This window comes from Macaca fascicularis, chromosome 3 (genome assembly GCF_037993035.2).
Source record: "Macaca fascicularis isolate 582-1 chromosome 3, T2T-MFA8v1.1".
Lineage (NCBI taxonomy): Eukaryota > Metazoa > Chordata > Mammalia > Primates > Cercopithecidae > Macaca > Macaca fascicularis.
This window is the reverse complement of record NC_088377.1, coordinates 192223215-192237743: the sequence shown is the minus strand read 5'-3', so window position 1 is coordinate 192237743 and position 14529 is coordinate 192223215. Positions and strand designations below refer to the sequence as shown.

At 61.4% G+C, this 14529-nt stretch overlaps 1 protein-coding gene across 7 annotated transcripts in view; it reads left to right on the top strand.

The window, feature by feature from the left end:
• The window catches only part of KCNH2 (potassium voltage-gated channel subfamily H member 2), a 33469-nt gene extending 19303 nt beyond the window's left edge, over positions 1–14166 (top strand). For 3 of the 7 annotated variants that reach the window (XM_045388118.3, XM_005551163.4, XM_045388116.3), the window contains exons 4-15: positions 604–1047; positions 1595–1806; positions 6257–6685; positions 7263–7650; positions 7979–8178; positions 8682–8934; positions 10062–10255; positions 10569–10668; positions 11240–11512; positions 11622–11808; positions 12076–12253; positions 13617–14166. In XM_045388118.3, the coding sequence (XP_045244053.1) occupies positions 604–1047; positions 1595–1806; positions 6257–6685; positions 7263–7650; positions 7979–8178; positions 8682–8934; positions 10062–10255; positions 10569–10668; positions 11240–11512; positions 11622–11808; positions 12076–12253; positions 13617–13766 (3008 nt within the window). In that variant the 3' untranslated portion in view covers positions 13767–14166. Of the gene's footprint in view, positions 1–603; positions 1048–1594; positions 1807–3295; positions 3705–6256; positions 6686–7262; positions 7651–7978; positions 8179–8681; positions 9704–10061; positions 10256–10568; positions 10669–11239; positions 11513–11621; positions 11809–12075; positions 12254–13616 lie in introns of those variants that run through there. The other 4 variants (XM_074036353.1, XM_074036352.1, XM_045388117.3 and 1 more) reach the window with 3 other exon arrangements.
• The last annotated feature ends 363 nt before the right edge of the window (positions 14167–14529 follow it).

The window sequence follows — 14529 nt, the reverse complement described above, 5'->3', positions numbered from 1 at the left end:
CTGAGGAGAGGCTTTGAGGGAATGCCCACTTGGGCTGGACCATCCCCTTGACAACAAAGGCTCTGAGCCCCCTCCTCTGTCAGGACGCCCTCTTTGGCTTAATTTTAATCTTTCTCTCAGCATCATGACGAAAGTGCTCACCTCTTGGTTTCTCACTCTCTAAAATGACAGTGTCAGTAACACTGGCCCTGCCTATTCATCGGATGCCACCCCGAACGGCAGTGCCCCTGGCGTTGCTTCGCCCACTTAGGCACAGGCCCTACCCACTGGCTATGTGACCTCCAGAGAGTGACATGACGCCTTTGTGTCCACACTTCCTCATGTCTAAAATGGGGACGCTGGCACCCAGCGGCCGGTGTGAGAGAGAGGGATGATTTATGGAATCCGCCCTGAAGTGTCGCTTCAGATACGGCTTTTTATGATGACTGGATTCTAGAATGATTTTTGAGACTCGAGGTCAAAATATTGTGCATGGGAGTGGGGATGGAGGGTTGCCCGTTCCCCTCTTTCCCTTACCCAGCGGCTGGGGCTCTATTTCCCAGGCCTCGCCCACTCCAGGGCTGCTCGCGGTCCCCACGGCCACATGCCTCTCCTCTTCCGCAGGCCGCGCCAAGACCTTCCGCCTGAAGCTGCCCGCGCTGCTGGCGCTGACGGCCCGGGAGTCGTCGGTGCGGTCGGGCGGCGCAGGCGGCGGGGGCGCCCCCGGGGCAGTGGTGGTGGACGTGGACCTGACGCCCGCGGCACCCAGCAGCGAGTCCCTGGCCCTGGACGAAGTGACGGCCATGGACAACCATGTGGCAGGGCTTGGGCCCGCGGAGGAGCGGCGCGCGCTGGTGGGTCCCGGCTCTCCGCCCCGCAGCGCGCCCGGCCCGCTCCCATCGCCCCGCGCGCACAGCCTCAACCCCGACGCCTCAGGCTCCAGCTGCAGCCTGGCCCGGACGCGCTCCCGAGAGAGCTGCGCCAGCGTGCGCCGCGCCTCGTCGGCCGACGACATCGAGGCCATGCGCGCCGGGGCGCTGCCCCCGCCGCCGCGCCACGCCAGCACCGGTGAGGGCGCCACGGGACCCGTTCCGCCCCAGTCCACGCTTTCTCGGCTGCCAGGCTTGCTGCATTCTCGGCCCTCAGCTTCCGACCTTTCCACTACGTCCTGGGTGCCTGGGAGATGGAAATCCCATTAAGCACTTATTTAATTCCATTAAGTGGCCTGTTGCGCTATTAAATGTCCATTCATCCCATTACATTCTTCCACTCCCAGAGCCCTGGTGGGCCCCTTGGAGCTGGCTGTCCCGGGACGGCCTGGAGCAGGGATGCCCTGGGCAGGAGACGCGCCCGGCCTCCGAACACCACCTGGCCCCCTGCCTGCCAGTGTCCTGGGGCAGACCGTTTCCTCTTCCTCTTCCTGGTCACAGGCTGTCTCCTGGCTGCTGCTTTAGAGTGGTGCGGGGGGTCTGACCTCCGTTGTTTCTTGTGACTCCCCTGGACTTCCAGGGACTCCTGATTGTGCAGGGCCTGGTCTCCACTCTTGGTCTGTGGGTGGCCTGCCTGGCCTGGGGCCTCCAGCCTGCTGGCCTGACCATGTTGCCTCTCCACCTAGGGGCCATGCACCCCCTGCGCAGTGGCTTACTCAACTCCACCTCAGACTCCGACCTCGTGCGCTACCGCACCATCAGCAAGATTCCCCAAATCACCCTCAACTTTGTGGACCTCAAGGGTGACCCCTTCTTGGCTTCTCCCACCAGTGACCGTGAGATCATAGCACCCAAGATAAAGGAGCGAACCCACAATGTCACCGAGAAGGTCACCCAGGTAAGTGCCCAGTGGCTGGGCTCTCCTCTCACCTTGGAGGAGCTTGGAGAGGGGGTGGGAGTGGGCTGTGGTCCAGAGCCAGGTGGAGGGAGCTAGCCAGTGAAGGCCTCTTGGAGGGAGGCAGACCTGAGGCTGGGGTTGGCGATCTATTCCAGAGCTGGGGGTGTGGGAGAGGGGACAGTCTGAGGAGTTCTGGAGAGGGAACTGGGGGGGCCTGGGGAAGGGCTGGGGACAGCTGATAGGGAGGATTGGTGGATGGGGTGCATGCGTTCAGGGCACAGGGTGAGGACAGGGCAGTTGAGGCTGGGGGCGTGAGAGGGCCAGTAGCAAAGGGGGAAGGTGGCCAGAGGGACATGAAACGTCTGGCTGCAGGGTGTGTGAAGGGAGTACTAGGGGCCACGCCAACTGGGAGGCTTCAAATGAGAAGGGGTCACAGAGGTCAAGGACAGGAGGGTCTTGATTCTTCTAGGCCAAGGTGATGCACCAGGCAGAGGGTGGGCCCTAGTCCTGTGGGGATGGCCAGGATGGCCTTGAAGGGCCCAACTATGTCCCCAAAGCATGGGAGAAGCAAGTTTTCTTCTCATGGGGAGGGGATTGGATGGTGGTTGGTACAAAGATATGGAAGGGTCAGGTCCCTGAATCCTTCTCTGACCAGAGAAGACCCCTCAGCCTTGGGGGCATTAGCCAGCCTGGTCTTCTGTCCCCTTCTGGGTTTGGGGTCCTCCTGGCAGCAAGAGGACCTGCGACCCCTCCATGGCCTCATCCACCCCACACTTTAGCTTTTGGGGGCTAGGAGTGGGTGGCTTAGGAGTGTGGATACCTGCAGTGAGTAAGAAGCCTGGGATAATGTGGGGGACTCCTGTCCCAAGCTGTCCCCTTCTGCCGCTTCCACAGCAGCTGCCTGGGTTGGCCCATGTGAGGGAGCTGCCCTGCTACCTTGGCAGCCTCCTGGCCCTGCTCCCATCGCCTGGCTCTCTGGGTCCCCGCCAGGTCTCCAGCCCATTGGCCTTGACTCCAGAACATTCCCCCTTGCCCCAGGCCCTTATCTGGCCACCTATCCCTCTCTCCCTCCTCCCTTGCCTCTCTCTTGGTTCCCACCTGAGCCCCTGGCATCTGCCCTGCTCCTGTGCCTGCTGCATGTGCCCGTGAGTTGCGGTGGGTCTGTGCATGTGCGCCTGTATGTGTCGGCAGGCCTGTGTGTTCCTGCCAGTCACCAGCAGTCTCTCCATCTCTGGGTGTCTCTGTCTGACTCTGGCTGGCTCAGCACTGGACCGGCTGGGCGGGGGTGTCAGGGAGACCATTAATCTGCGGTGACAGGCCCGGCTGCTGGCGGAGGGGGAGGGGCTCAGGCTGCGGGAGCGCCGCTGCAGGAGCCCGGGCGGGCTGCGGGGGAGGGGGCCGCTGGCCGGGCACTGGCGGGGCGGGGGAGCCCAGTGTGGCGGGGTGGGGGTGGGGAGGAGGAGGGGCCGGCTGGAGGAGCCGAGGTTCCGAGTGCGGCCGCTGCTGGGCTGGCGGGCAGGCAGAGCGCGGCACCCTGGCAGCAGGGCCCACACCACGGGGCCATGGGCAGTTCGAGCCAGGCAGGCTGCTGTCCATGCTTACTGCCAGGGTGACCCCAGCCCCGGGGCCCAGCCCCAACCACCCTGGCTTCATGCCAGAGGCTGCCCTGGCTGCCAGTCGGCCAGCCTCGGGGGTGCAGCCTGGGCTGGGACTGCTGCTGGGGTGCAGGTGAGGCACTGGCCGGGCCCTCAGGCTCCAGGGCAGGCAGGCTGCAGGGCGCCAAGTCGTCCATGGCGGCCTCAGCTGGGAAGGCGAGCAGGACAGGGGCTCTGCGGCCCAGGGCCCAGAAAGGCCGGGTGAGGCGGGCAGTGCGCATCTCCAGCCTCGTAGCCCAGGAGGTAGGTGACACCCGGTCCTTCCTCTTCTTTCTGGGGCTGGGGCACTGAGGCAGGTGGCTGGCCCGAGGGCTCTGGCTCCAGGCTGGGGAGAGGGCTGCTGGGAAGCAGGAGGCTTTGGGAGCCATGGGGCCTGGCCCTGCTCACCCGCGCTTGGCTCCTGCTTTCATTCCCTCCCAGACTGGGCTTACATAGTTTCCCTTGCCGGGACTTCCCCTCCCCTGTGGCTGCCATGGCCCACAGTCCTAGAGCTCAAAATGCAAAGTGGGGAGATGACAGGAATGAGACAGATGCCCAGAGAGATGGTGGAGAGGCAGAGTGGGGAGAAGGAGCCCACGGGCAGGACTGTGAGAAGCCGGCAGGCAGCAGCTGGGCCTGGCATGGAGGCACTGGGGCTCCCTTGCTCTATGTGCTGGGGTTGGACCCAGTGGGCAAGGGAGGCTTGTGCTGTTTTGCGGGGTCGAGGAGGCTGGAATATGCGGAAGCCACTGTGTGGGTGGTGAGGGTGCGCTGGGCTGAGGCACCTGGCTCATCTCTTCATGGGCGGCCGAGGTGTGGTGGCTGGGCCATGCACTACTCTGTTACCTCCTGGGAGCCATCCAGCAGCTCTCTTGTCAGAACTTGGGGTGGGCTTGGGCCAACAGTGGAGGAGGAATGGGAGGTGGCTCAGTGCTGAGTCTGGGAATCCCATCCCTGCCCCCACCGCCCCACGCCTGAGCATTCTGCCTTGGCTCGTATGCTCTTTCCAGCTGGGGCACAGGTACAGGTAGGTCTTCCCACCCACAGCTGAGGAGCCAGGGTTTGGCTTAAGCAAGCCAGCTTCAGTATTCTATAGGACAACAGGCTGGGGGGACAGACCTGGCCCAAGGCCATAGGTGAGCTGGTGGCTGAAGAGCGGGGACTGGCCCCTGTCAGGACGAGGTGTGCCCCGTGCACGTGTGAGTTTGTGCCCTGGGGCAATGTTGCTCATGCTGTGTGCAGACTCAGGGGTAGGGTAGGGTCACTGCTGTTTGGGGTGGTCCTGATACCTCCGACCAGAGGCTTGACCTCTCAGGCACAGAGAAGAGTCCTATCCAGGGGCAGCTACCTTCTTCTGCCCCCTTGTCAGCAGGGGCCTGGCCAGTTGTTTTTTTTTTTCCAGTCCCCACTTGATCACTGAAGGGCCGCCCACCCATGGGCAACTGCTCTCTGCCTTAAGGAGCTGGGTACTCAGCAGGTGGAGCAGAAATGGAGCCTGGGAGCCTGTCCATGTGTTCCCTCCCTGCCTAGCCCATCTGGTACTTCTGGAGGCCCTGTGTCCACCCCAGGGTGGTCAGATCTTTAACTACGACCCGTCTTAACTTCTAGTTATTTCCTCTAAGGAGATGTTCTCCAAGCAGCACCACGTGTGAAGGTGTCTTGGGGAAGCCCAGCTTGAGTATGAAGGAGTCTTTGGGACTCATCCACTATGGCTTCCCCAACCCAAAAGCCTGAGACTGTGGGGGCCTGGGAGTTGGTGCTTCTGGGAGCAGGGCCAGCACCTCTGGAATTCATGGGGGCTGGGCAAGGCCTTGGGTTCAGCTGGCTGCCCAGGGATGGCAGGGAGAGCTTGGGGAGGGGGCTTTTGGGTTGAGCTGCATGTCTGAGAGAGGATTCTAGGGAGACCCAGAAGCGTCTGGGATTGTGGAGAAGCTGGCCGGAGCTCTTCTTAGTTTGCCTTGGGAGCAAGAGGGATGTGCGTGCTGTCACCGGGTCTGGACGGCCAGCCTGCCTCTGTCTGATGAGTGTGAGTGTGGACGAGGCAGAGTGTGAGTGTGAGCTGGTACAGGAGCTGTGTGTGTCACTGCTGAGCAGTCCCTGTATGCACGTCTCTCTGTATAAGTTGGGTGCCATCTCCTCCCAGCTGGGCTAGGTCTTCTTTGTCCCTTTGTAAGGGGGTGGGAGGATGAGGACTGTGGGCTGTCCCTGACCTGTGTGGAGAGGGGTCTGAGGGAGCGAGGTATACGAGTGAAGGGGGGGAGTGTCTTGGTCTTTCCTCATCCTGGAAGGGCAAGGGACCCAAGACTGGTTGCCTGGTGTCCTCAGGCCTGTGGCATGAAGACAGGCTGGTAGGAACTGCAGTGACTACCAGTCAATGGATTGGGACTGTGGCTCCTGGGGCCACTGCCCAGGCTGGGAGCTGTTGTCCTTGGAACCCTTTCTGGTCTGAGACTATGGCGTGTGTGGTTGGGGGTGTGGGGCCAGTGTCTCAGGACAGTCACAGTGGCAGGTCTGCATCTGCATTGCTGGTGGGGAGCAGCACTGGGTGTTCCTGCTGAGTGTCCTGAATCAACGTCTGCCGGGAACTGTTGGAACTGTTTGGAGCTAGTCCTGTGCTGTGTGTCATTTTGGGAATCATGATGCCCAAACCTGGGGGTGGCTATTTGCTGTGGTCGCTTGGCTGAGGGGTGGGCATTCTGATGGAAACTTTTTTGGCCTTCTGCTCACTCTGCTTGGCCCCGGCAGAGATGTCATTGCTCCTGCCCCCGAGGTCCCATGGCCTGCCTCACCCATGCTTCCGCCTTCCCCGCGTGCAGGTCCTATCCCTGGGCGCCGATGTGCTGCCTGAGTACAAGCTGCAGGCACCGCGCATCCACCGCTGGACCATCCTGCACTACAGCCCCTTCAAGGCGGTGTGGGACTGGCTCATCCTGCTGCTGGTCATCTACACGGCCGTCTTCACGCCCTACTCGGCTGCCTTCCTGCTGAAGGAGACAGAAGAAGGCCCACCTGCTACCGAATGTGGCTATGCCTGCCAGCCGCTGGCCGTGGTGGACCTCATTGTGGACATCATGTTCATTGTGGACATTCTCATCAACTTCCGCACCACCTACGTCAATGCCAACGAGGAGGTGGTCAGCCACCCCGGCCGCATCGCCGTCCACTACTTCAAGGGCTGGTTCCTCATTGACATGGTGGCCGCCATCCCCTTCGACCTGCTCATCTTCGGCTCTGGCTCTGAGGAGGTGGGGTTAGCAAGGAGGCAGGTGGTGTGGGGAGAGGAGAGGCCAGGAAGGTGGTGGGAGGTAGTGGGGTGGAGGGGGTGGCGAGGAGGACAGAGAAAAAGAGAGAGAGAGAAAGAGAGAAAGACAGTGGTAGAGAGACATGGTGGCAAGGCAGCTGCAGAGGCATGGTGGGTACCCCAGCAAATCTATGCTCCTCCTCTCCATACAAGCTCCTTGAAGGTTGCAGAGGGCCACACAAGACACCTTTTTTCTAATTCATCCACCCTAAGGGGCCATTATTTTGTAGCTACACCAAAGTGCCCTAGAAGCTGGTGGGAGTGGGCAGGCACCCTAGAGTGATCACTGCACCTTTCAGTGCCCCTGTTTCCTCATCTGCACTATGGGGGCTGCCTCGGTCTCAAAGCTAGCAGTAAGATTAATGAGACACATGTGCTGGGTCCAGCGTGGGCTTCAACTCTTAGGTGGAGGGCCTAGCATGTCTTTGGGGATCTGACCTCTGATGCCTGCTCTGAGGGCCACAGCACCTCCCCTCCTCCCTTGCCCTGTCAACGGAATGTGCCCCTTCCCTGTCCCTCAGCTGATCGGACTGCTGAAGACTGCGCGGCTGCTGCGGCTGGTGCGCGTGGCGCGGAAGCTGGACCGCTACTCAGAGTACGGCGCGGCCGTGCTGTTCTTGCTCATGTGCACCTTCGCGCTCATTGCGCACTGGCTGGCCTGCATCTGGTACGCCATCGGCAACATGGAGCAGCCGCACATGGACTCCCGCATTGGCTGGCTGCACAACCTGGGCGACCAGATAGGCAAGCCCTACAACAGCAGCGGCCTGGGCGGCCCCTCCATCAAGGACAAGTATGTGACCGCGCTCTACTTCACCTTCAGCAGCCTCACCAGCGTGGGCTTTGGCAACGTCTCTCCCAACACCAACTCAGAGAAGATCTTCTCCATCTGCGTCATGCTCATTGGCTGTGAGTGTGCCCAGGGGCGGGTGGCGGGGAGAGCCCACGGTGGAGGAACCCAAGATGGAGGAAACTGAGGCTGCTTGCCGGGCCAGAGTGAGGACCCTGGGACTTAGAGACTCCAGGGGCCACCATCATGACATGGTTTGGGGGCTGGGTCACCAGGGCGGGGACTACTGAAGGGTGGGGTGTGCTGGAACGCAGATGTACAAGGGCATCTCGTGGGCATGTCGATGCTGAGACTGAGACACTGACCTGGTGCAGGGCCTGAGCAGGGTCCCTGTGGGTGGGTGGGGTTCCCGCAGAGGCTGACAGCCCCACGTGCCCACGCCCCCAGCCCTCATGTACGCTAGCATCTTCGGCAACGTGTCGGCCATCATCCAGCGGCTGTACTCGGGCACAGCCCGCTACCACACACAGATGCTGCGGGTGCGGGAGTTCATCCGTTTCCACCAGATCCCCAACCCCCTGCGCCAGCGCCTCGAGGAGTACTTCCAGCACGCCTGGTCCTACACCAACGGCATCGACATGAACGCGGTGAGGCCACCAGAGCGTGGCCAGTGGGTGGCAGGCTGGGAAGGGTAGGGTGGCAGAGGGGAGCCTCTTGGCACAGCAAGCAAGTCTCAGGCAGTCACAGTCAGTAGTAAGAAGGACCCTGGAGGCATGCTGCCCCTTTTTGTCTGTGAGGAAACGGAAGCCCTTGGAACCCCTTCTCTGGAGAGCTCCCCTTTTGGGGTAGGAGCTATATATCACACAGGCGATGGGGTTAAATCCTTACGACAGCCCAGAGCGGGAATGGTCTCTATGCCTTATAAATAAGAACATTGAGGTCTGGAGCCCAAGGGTGCTCAGCCAGGGGTGGTGAAGCTGGAGTGGGGTCTCAGGTCCTTCCCAAGACACTGGGCCGCCTGATGCTTCTGAGATCTCCCAGGCCTGGAGAATGAGATTTCCCTGACATAGAGGGGTGGGATGGTGGAGTGGAGTGTGGGTTGGGGGGTCCCAAGGGAGGGTGTGCTGAGCTGCCCCCACCCTGCCCCCAGGTGCTGAAGGGCTTCCCTGAGTGCCTGCAGGCTGACATCTGCCTGCACCTGAACCGCTCACTGCTGCAGCACTGCAAACCCTTCCGAGGGGCCACCAAGGGCTGCCTTCGGGCCCTGGCCATGAAGTTCAAGACCACACATGCACCGCCAGGGGACACGCTGGTGCATGCTGGGGACCTGCTCACCGCCCTGTACTTCATCTCCCGGGGCTCCATCGAGATCCTGCGGGGCGACGTCGTCGTGGCCATCCTGGGTATGGGGTGGGGGGCGGGCACTGGACTGGAAATGCCATCTGCAGCCTCGAGAGGTGTGAGCCCGCTGAATATGCAGTCACCGGGGCTGTGGACCTGGGGCTGCCTGCAGGGTCACTGGGCTCCTTTAATTCATCTGAACTCAGGCCCTCCAAGCGGGACCGTGAAGAGCAGCCCCACGTGGGGTGGGGCTGCTGAACTCTGGGGTTCCCACATTCTTCCCTTCAGGATCCACCACAAACAGACACTTTTTGCTTCCCTAAAGTAGGATCAAATCTAGATCCTCCAGCCTGGGCAGTAGAGGAAGAAATGCTAGCCTGGAAGCTGGGCATTTGGTTTCACTAAGGGCCATGTGGTTCCCTGCAGCCTCATGCCCGGCCCCATGACATATCCAAAGCAAAGGGAGTCCTGCCCCCTCTCCCCGCTTCCTTTCTACCCTGCCTGTGCACAGTGGGTGGGTTGTTGGTGTGTCTGGACACTGAGGACTTCCTCCCCTCTGCCTGTCTTTCCCTGGGCCCTGCGTGCCTCAGGGCAGATAGAGCAAACTCTTTCGACCATGGTTTATGGTAGGACATTTTAGATTTTGTTTCTCAGCTCTGTACAAACACAAATACACACTCCCACACAACTAAAATCAAAGTTTCACGACATAACACTGGGCCTTATTACATGTGATACATTCTAGCATTTCTGTTCTGTGCTGTGCTAAGCTATACTACTGTATGTTCTTTCAGTAAAAAAAAAAAAAAAAAAAAAATGCTGGTTTTGATTTACCACTGTGTTCTGATCTTTGGTTTGAAGAACATTGCTTACAAGGGTGCAGTGATTGGCTAAGAGGGTGTTTGGGACATGGGGTTTGTGGTAGTCCTGCTGGCTGGGTCTCCTTTGCTGGGAGACCCTGGGCTCCTGGCCCCTTCTGCCGGCCCCTCTGGCACTGTCCTGCCTGCTGGGAGCTGAGGGAGGGTGGGCTGGCAAATTGCTTCCCTGGTTGTGTGGGTTGGGGGCCAGCTGGCAGGTGACCCAGCTGAGGGGACATGCTTTGCTCAGGGTGGGGATGCCGGGAGAAGATGCCTGCTGCCTGGATGCTGCCCCCCGGGGCTGAGCTCCCTGTCCTCTCTATGGCCTCCAGGGAAGAATGACATCTTTGGGGAGCCTCTGAACCTGTATGCGAGGCCTGGCAAGTCGAACGGGGACGTGCGGGCCCTCACCTACTGTGACCTACACAAGATCCATCGGGATGACCTGCTGGAGGTGCTGGACATGTACCCTGAGTTCTCCGACCACTTCTGGTCCAGCCTGGAGATCACCTTCAACCTGCGAGATGTGAGTTGGCTGCCCTGAGCTGGACCCCATCCTCCTGCTTCCAGCTGTGTGGCTGCCCCTTTGCTGTGTGACATTGAATGTGATGCTTCTCTGTCTCAGTTCCCCTATTTGTCAAATGGTATCATGGAGCAGGCTATAAAAGCCCCAAACTCAGTCCTTGCCTGGGGCAGAGGTCACACTGGGGGCAGGGAAGGGTTTCCCCAGAGCTGGGGCGCCCAGCCCTACTTTTTCTGTGTTAAGGAGGGAGCTTGGGGCCTGACCCTGGTGGGGCAGGAGAGCACCAAAAGAGCCCTGATACTGATTTTGGTTCCAGACCAACATGATCCCGGGCTCCCCCGGCAGCGCGGAGTTAGAGGGTGGCTTCAGTCGGCAACGCAAGCGCAAGCTGTCCTTCCGCAGGCGCACGGACAAGGGTGAGGCGGGGGAGGGGAGGAAAGGGGAGGGTGGGGCCAAGGTGAGGCTGGGAGCTGGAAGGCGGGGCGGGCTGTGTCTGCTTTACCCAGGCCTCAGACCTTCCCATCCCTTCCTGCAGTGTGCCCACTCCACACCCCAGCTGTCCAGGTGCTGCCCATCTTTCAGGGCCCCTGCAGCTGTCACCTCCTCCAGGAAGCCCTCTTCCACCCTCCAGGGCAAGCCTAGGGTTTTTGGACCTCACAGGGCTGTGGTCTCTGAGCGCTGCCCTGAATTGATGAGGAGGAAAGAACATAGGACAAAGGAGGGCCAGGGAGTCAACAATGGGGCTGAGGCCCCGCAGTCCCAGAGATCCCCCAATCCCCAAAGCACCATTGCCAGTGCTTGGGCAGTCAGGGGGTCCTGGGAGTTTTGGTCGGCTTGACAGTGGGTGCAAGATAGCAGAAGCAGCAAGTGGGGAGGAACCAGGGCGTCCTGCCCAGTCCTCTCCCAGGCTCCTGTTCCCTCCTCCACCCTTGCCCCCTCCTCTCTGGTCCCCTCCCCTCTCTGAGGCCCATTCTCTGTTTCCCACAGACACGGAGCAGCCAGGGGAGGTGTCGGCCTTGGGGCCGGGCCGGGCGGGGGCAGGGCCGAGTAGCCGGGGCCGGCCGGGGGGGCCGTGGGGGGAGAGCCCGTCCAGTGGCCCCTCCAGCCCTGAGAGCAGTGAGGATGAGGGCCCAGGCCGCAGCTCCAGCCCCCTCCGCCTGGTGCCCTTCTCCAGCCCCAGGCCCCCCGGAGAGCCGCCGGGTGGGGAGCCCCTGATGGACGACTGCGAGAAGAGCAGCGACACTTGCAACCCCCTGTCAGGTACTCCAGGCGCGGGCAAGGGAGGACCTGGGTGGTGGGCGAGGGAGGACCGGGTGGGGCAGCGGCGGGGCATCTACCCCGCTCACCCGGCTCTGCTTTCCGGCTGCAGGCGCTTTCTCGGGAGTGTCCAACATTTTCAGCTTCTGGGGGGACAGTCGGGGCCGCCAGTACCAGGAGCTCCCTCGATGCCCCGCCCCCACCCCCAGCCTCCTCAACATCCCCCTCTCCAGCCCGGGTCGGCGGCCCCGGGGTGACGTGGAGAGCAGGCTGGACGCCCTCCAGCGCCAGCTCAACAGGTGAGGGAGTGCAGGTGGGGTGTGGGGGCATGCCCTGGAGTCTGGTCCAGGTCCTGGCGGTGTTGTCTGGTAGAGGGAGAGGGCCTGTGTGTGTGCGCAGCAGCTGGATCCCCTTCTTCCATTCCCAGCCGAGCTGGGGGCTGCCACACCTCTAGCGCAGAGGGCCTGGGTTGACCAGCTGCCCCTCCCCTCTCCCCTTCCCCACTCCTGGCAGAGGCTGTCACTGGTGTCCCCACTTCCCTGAGCATCCCCTGCTTCCTGCCCCAGGCTGGAGACCCGGCTAAGTGCAGACATGGCCACTGTCCTGCAGCTGCTACAGAGGCAGATGACGCTGGTCCCGCCCGCCTACAGTGCTGTGACCACCCCGGGGCCTGGCCCCACTTCCACATCCCCACTGTTGCCCGTCAGCCCCCTCCCCACCCTCACCTTGGACTCGCTTTCTCAGGTAAGATCCAGCCCTGCTTCCTCGATGTACCCCTACCCACTTGTTCCCCGATTCCAGCCCAAACCTGCTTTGCTGCCTTTCTACTGGGCTCTGTGGCCCAGCTTCCCTGAACCTTGGCCTGCCCTCCTCCCATCCCTGTTCTCCTGGAGGAAGGCTGCCTCAGGAGCTGCAGGCTCAGAGTAGGGCAGGAGAGTCCCCCGTCCAAAGCCCCTAGACAGCTGGGTGCAGGGAACCTGTAGGCTCAGTGGCCCGCAGCTTCATTCCCCTAGTGTCCACAGCCTCCACCGCTAGACCCCTGAGCATCGCCTGAAGAGCCAGCTCCAACTGTAGCGCCTGTGTCACGGCCATGGGTGCTCTCCAAGGAGAACTGACTGAACCTGAGGCCTGGAGGTGGAGGCTGCATGCCAGAATGTCTAGGGACAGGGTCCCGGGTTGCTTCTGTGAGCGACACTCCCTGGTCTCACTGTCCTGCCCATCTTTGCCTTTGGCACTGGCTGTCACAGGGTCATCTTGAGGGTGCCTGGCATTTCCCAGGGTGCAGAGGACAAGCCTCCAGGGGAGGACTTCCTGGGCCTGCTTTGCCCCTCTGTTAGAGATGGGCCTAGGTTGCCCCTTGTCCTCTCCTGGGTGGACCTGCATGTTCCTGGCCTCTGCAGGATGGCGGTGTCTGTGCCACCCTCTGTGTCCATGGGGACTCCTCTGGCTGCCAGAGGTGGCCTGGGATCTGCTCCCTCCCCCCTTCCCTTGGCATCCGCTCCCCCCTCCCATATGCTGCCTGCTCCTGTTTGCAGACACCAGGGCCCACGTCAGCAAATGTGCCAGTCTCGCTTCGCAGCCGCCCCCGCAGAGCTCTCACCAGCAGACGCTCAGCACCCACAAACCCCCCCGCCTGCCCCAGCCCTCTCCCTGGCCTTCAGATGCCTGGCCGCCAGCCTGCCTCTGTTTCTAGGTCTCCAAGTTCTTTCTGGATTGCAGGAAAGAATCTTGTCTCTTTTTCTGTCCCAGCTTCTGTCCCAACACAGAGACTGCTTATTCCAGGTTGGGCTGGGCTCAGCGGCCACCTATCCTCAGGAAGAGACAAGGGCCTATGGTTTTCCCTGCTCCCGGCTCTCTTGTTTGGCTCCTGCTCTTGGAGAGTGCCTTTCTCTACTTCCCACCTTGGTGCCTTCCCTTGGTGGCCCCTGTCCTGCTCTCACTACCTTGGCTCTTCTCCTTGTCCCCTGCAGCTTCTCTGCCCACCTGACTCTCCTCTCGGCCCTCTTATCCTCCTGTCCATCCTCTGTCCCCAGCTTCTCTTGCCCCTTTCCCTCCCATTCCTCCTTCTCCATGGCCTCTTCGCCTGCCCATGCTGTGTGTATTGCAGGTTTCCCAGTTCATGGCGTGTGAGGAGCTGCCCCCGGGGGCCCCAGAGCTCCCCCAAGATGGCCCCACGCGACGCCTCTCCCTGCCGGGCCAGCTGGGGGCCCTCACCTCCCAGCCCCTGCACAGACACGGCTCGGACCCGGGCAGTTAGTGGGGCTGCCCAGTGTGGACACATGGCTCACCCAGGGATCAAGGCACTGCTGGGCTGCTCCCCTTGGAGGCCCTGCTCAGGAGGCCCTGACCGTGGAAGGGGAGAGGAACTCGAAGGCACAGCTCCTCCCCCAGCCCTTGGGACCATCTTCTCCTGCAGTCCCCTGGGCCCCAGTGAGGGGCAGGGGCAGGGCCGGCAGTAGGTGGGGCCTGTGGTCCCCCCACTGCCCTGAGGGCATTAGCTGGTCTAACTGCCCGGAGGCACCCGGCCCTGGGCCTTAGGCACCTCAAGGACTTTTCTGCTATTTACTGCTCTTATTGTTAAGGATAATAATTAAGGATCATATGAATAATTAATGAAGATGCTGATGACTATGAATAATAAATAATTATCCTGAGGAGACTCCAGTGGTGCTGGGAGGGTGTAACTGTTACTTGCCGTATCCTGTGTTCATGTCTGGACATGTACAGGTGTGCCTGCACAGGAATCTGGGTCTGTCTGATTGCCCAGGCCCACAGGGCTGCCCCTACATCTAGGTCTGGGTGTGTGCAGTGGGGGTGCTCCCTGGGGGCTGACACAGGTCATCTCCAGGGAGACAGAATCTTGTCTCTGTAGGGCCCTGGATTCAAGATAACAATCCCCGGACCACATGCATTTAGAGGCAGTCCTGATGGGACACCAACCTGGCATCTAGCCCTTGAGGGCCATGTGCCTCTGCTGGGCAGGGCACCCTGGCTCCCACAGCGGGCTTCACACTGACTGT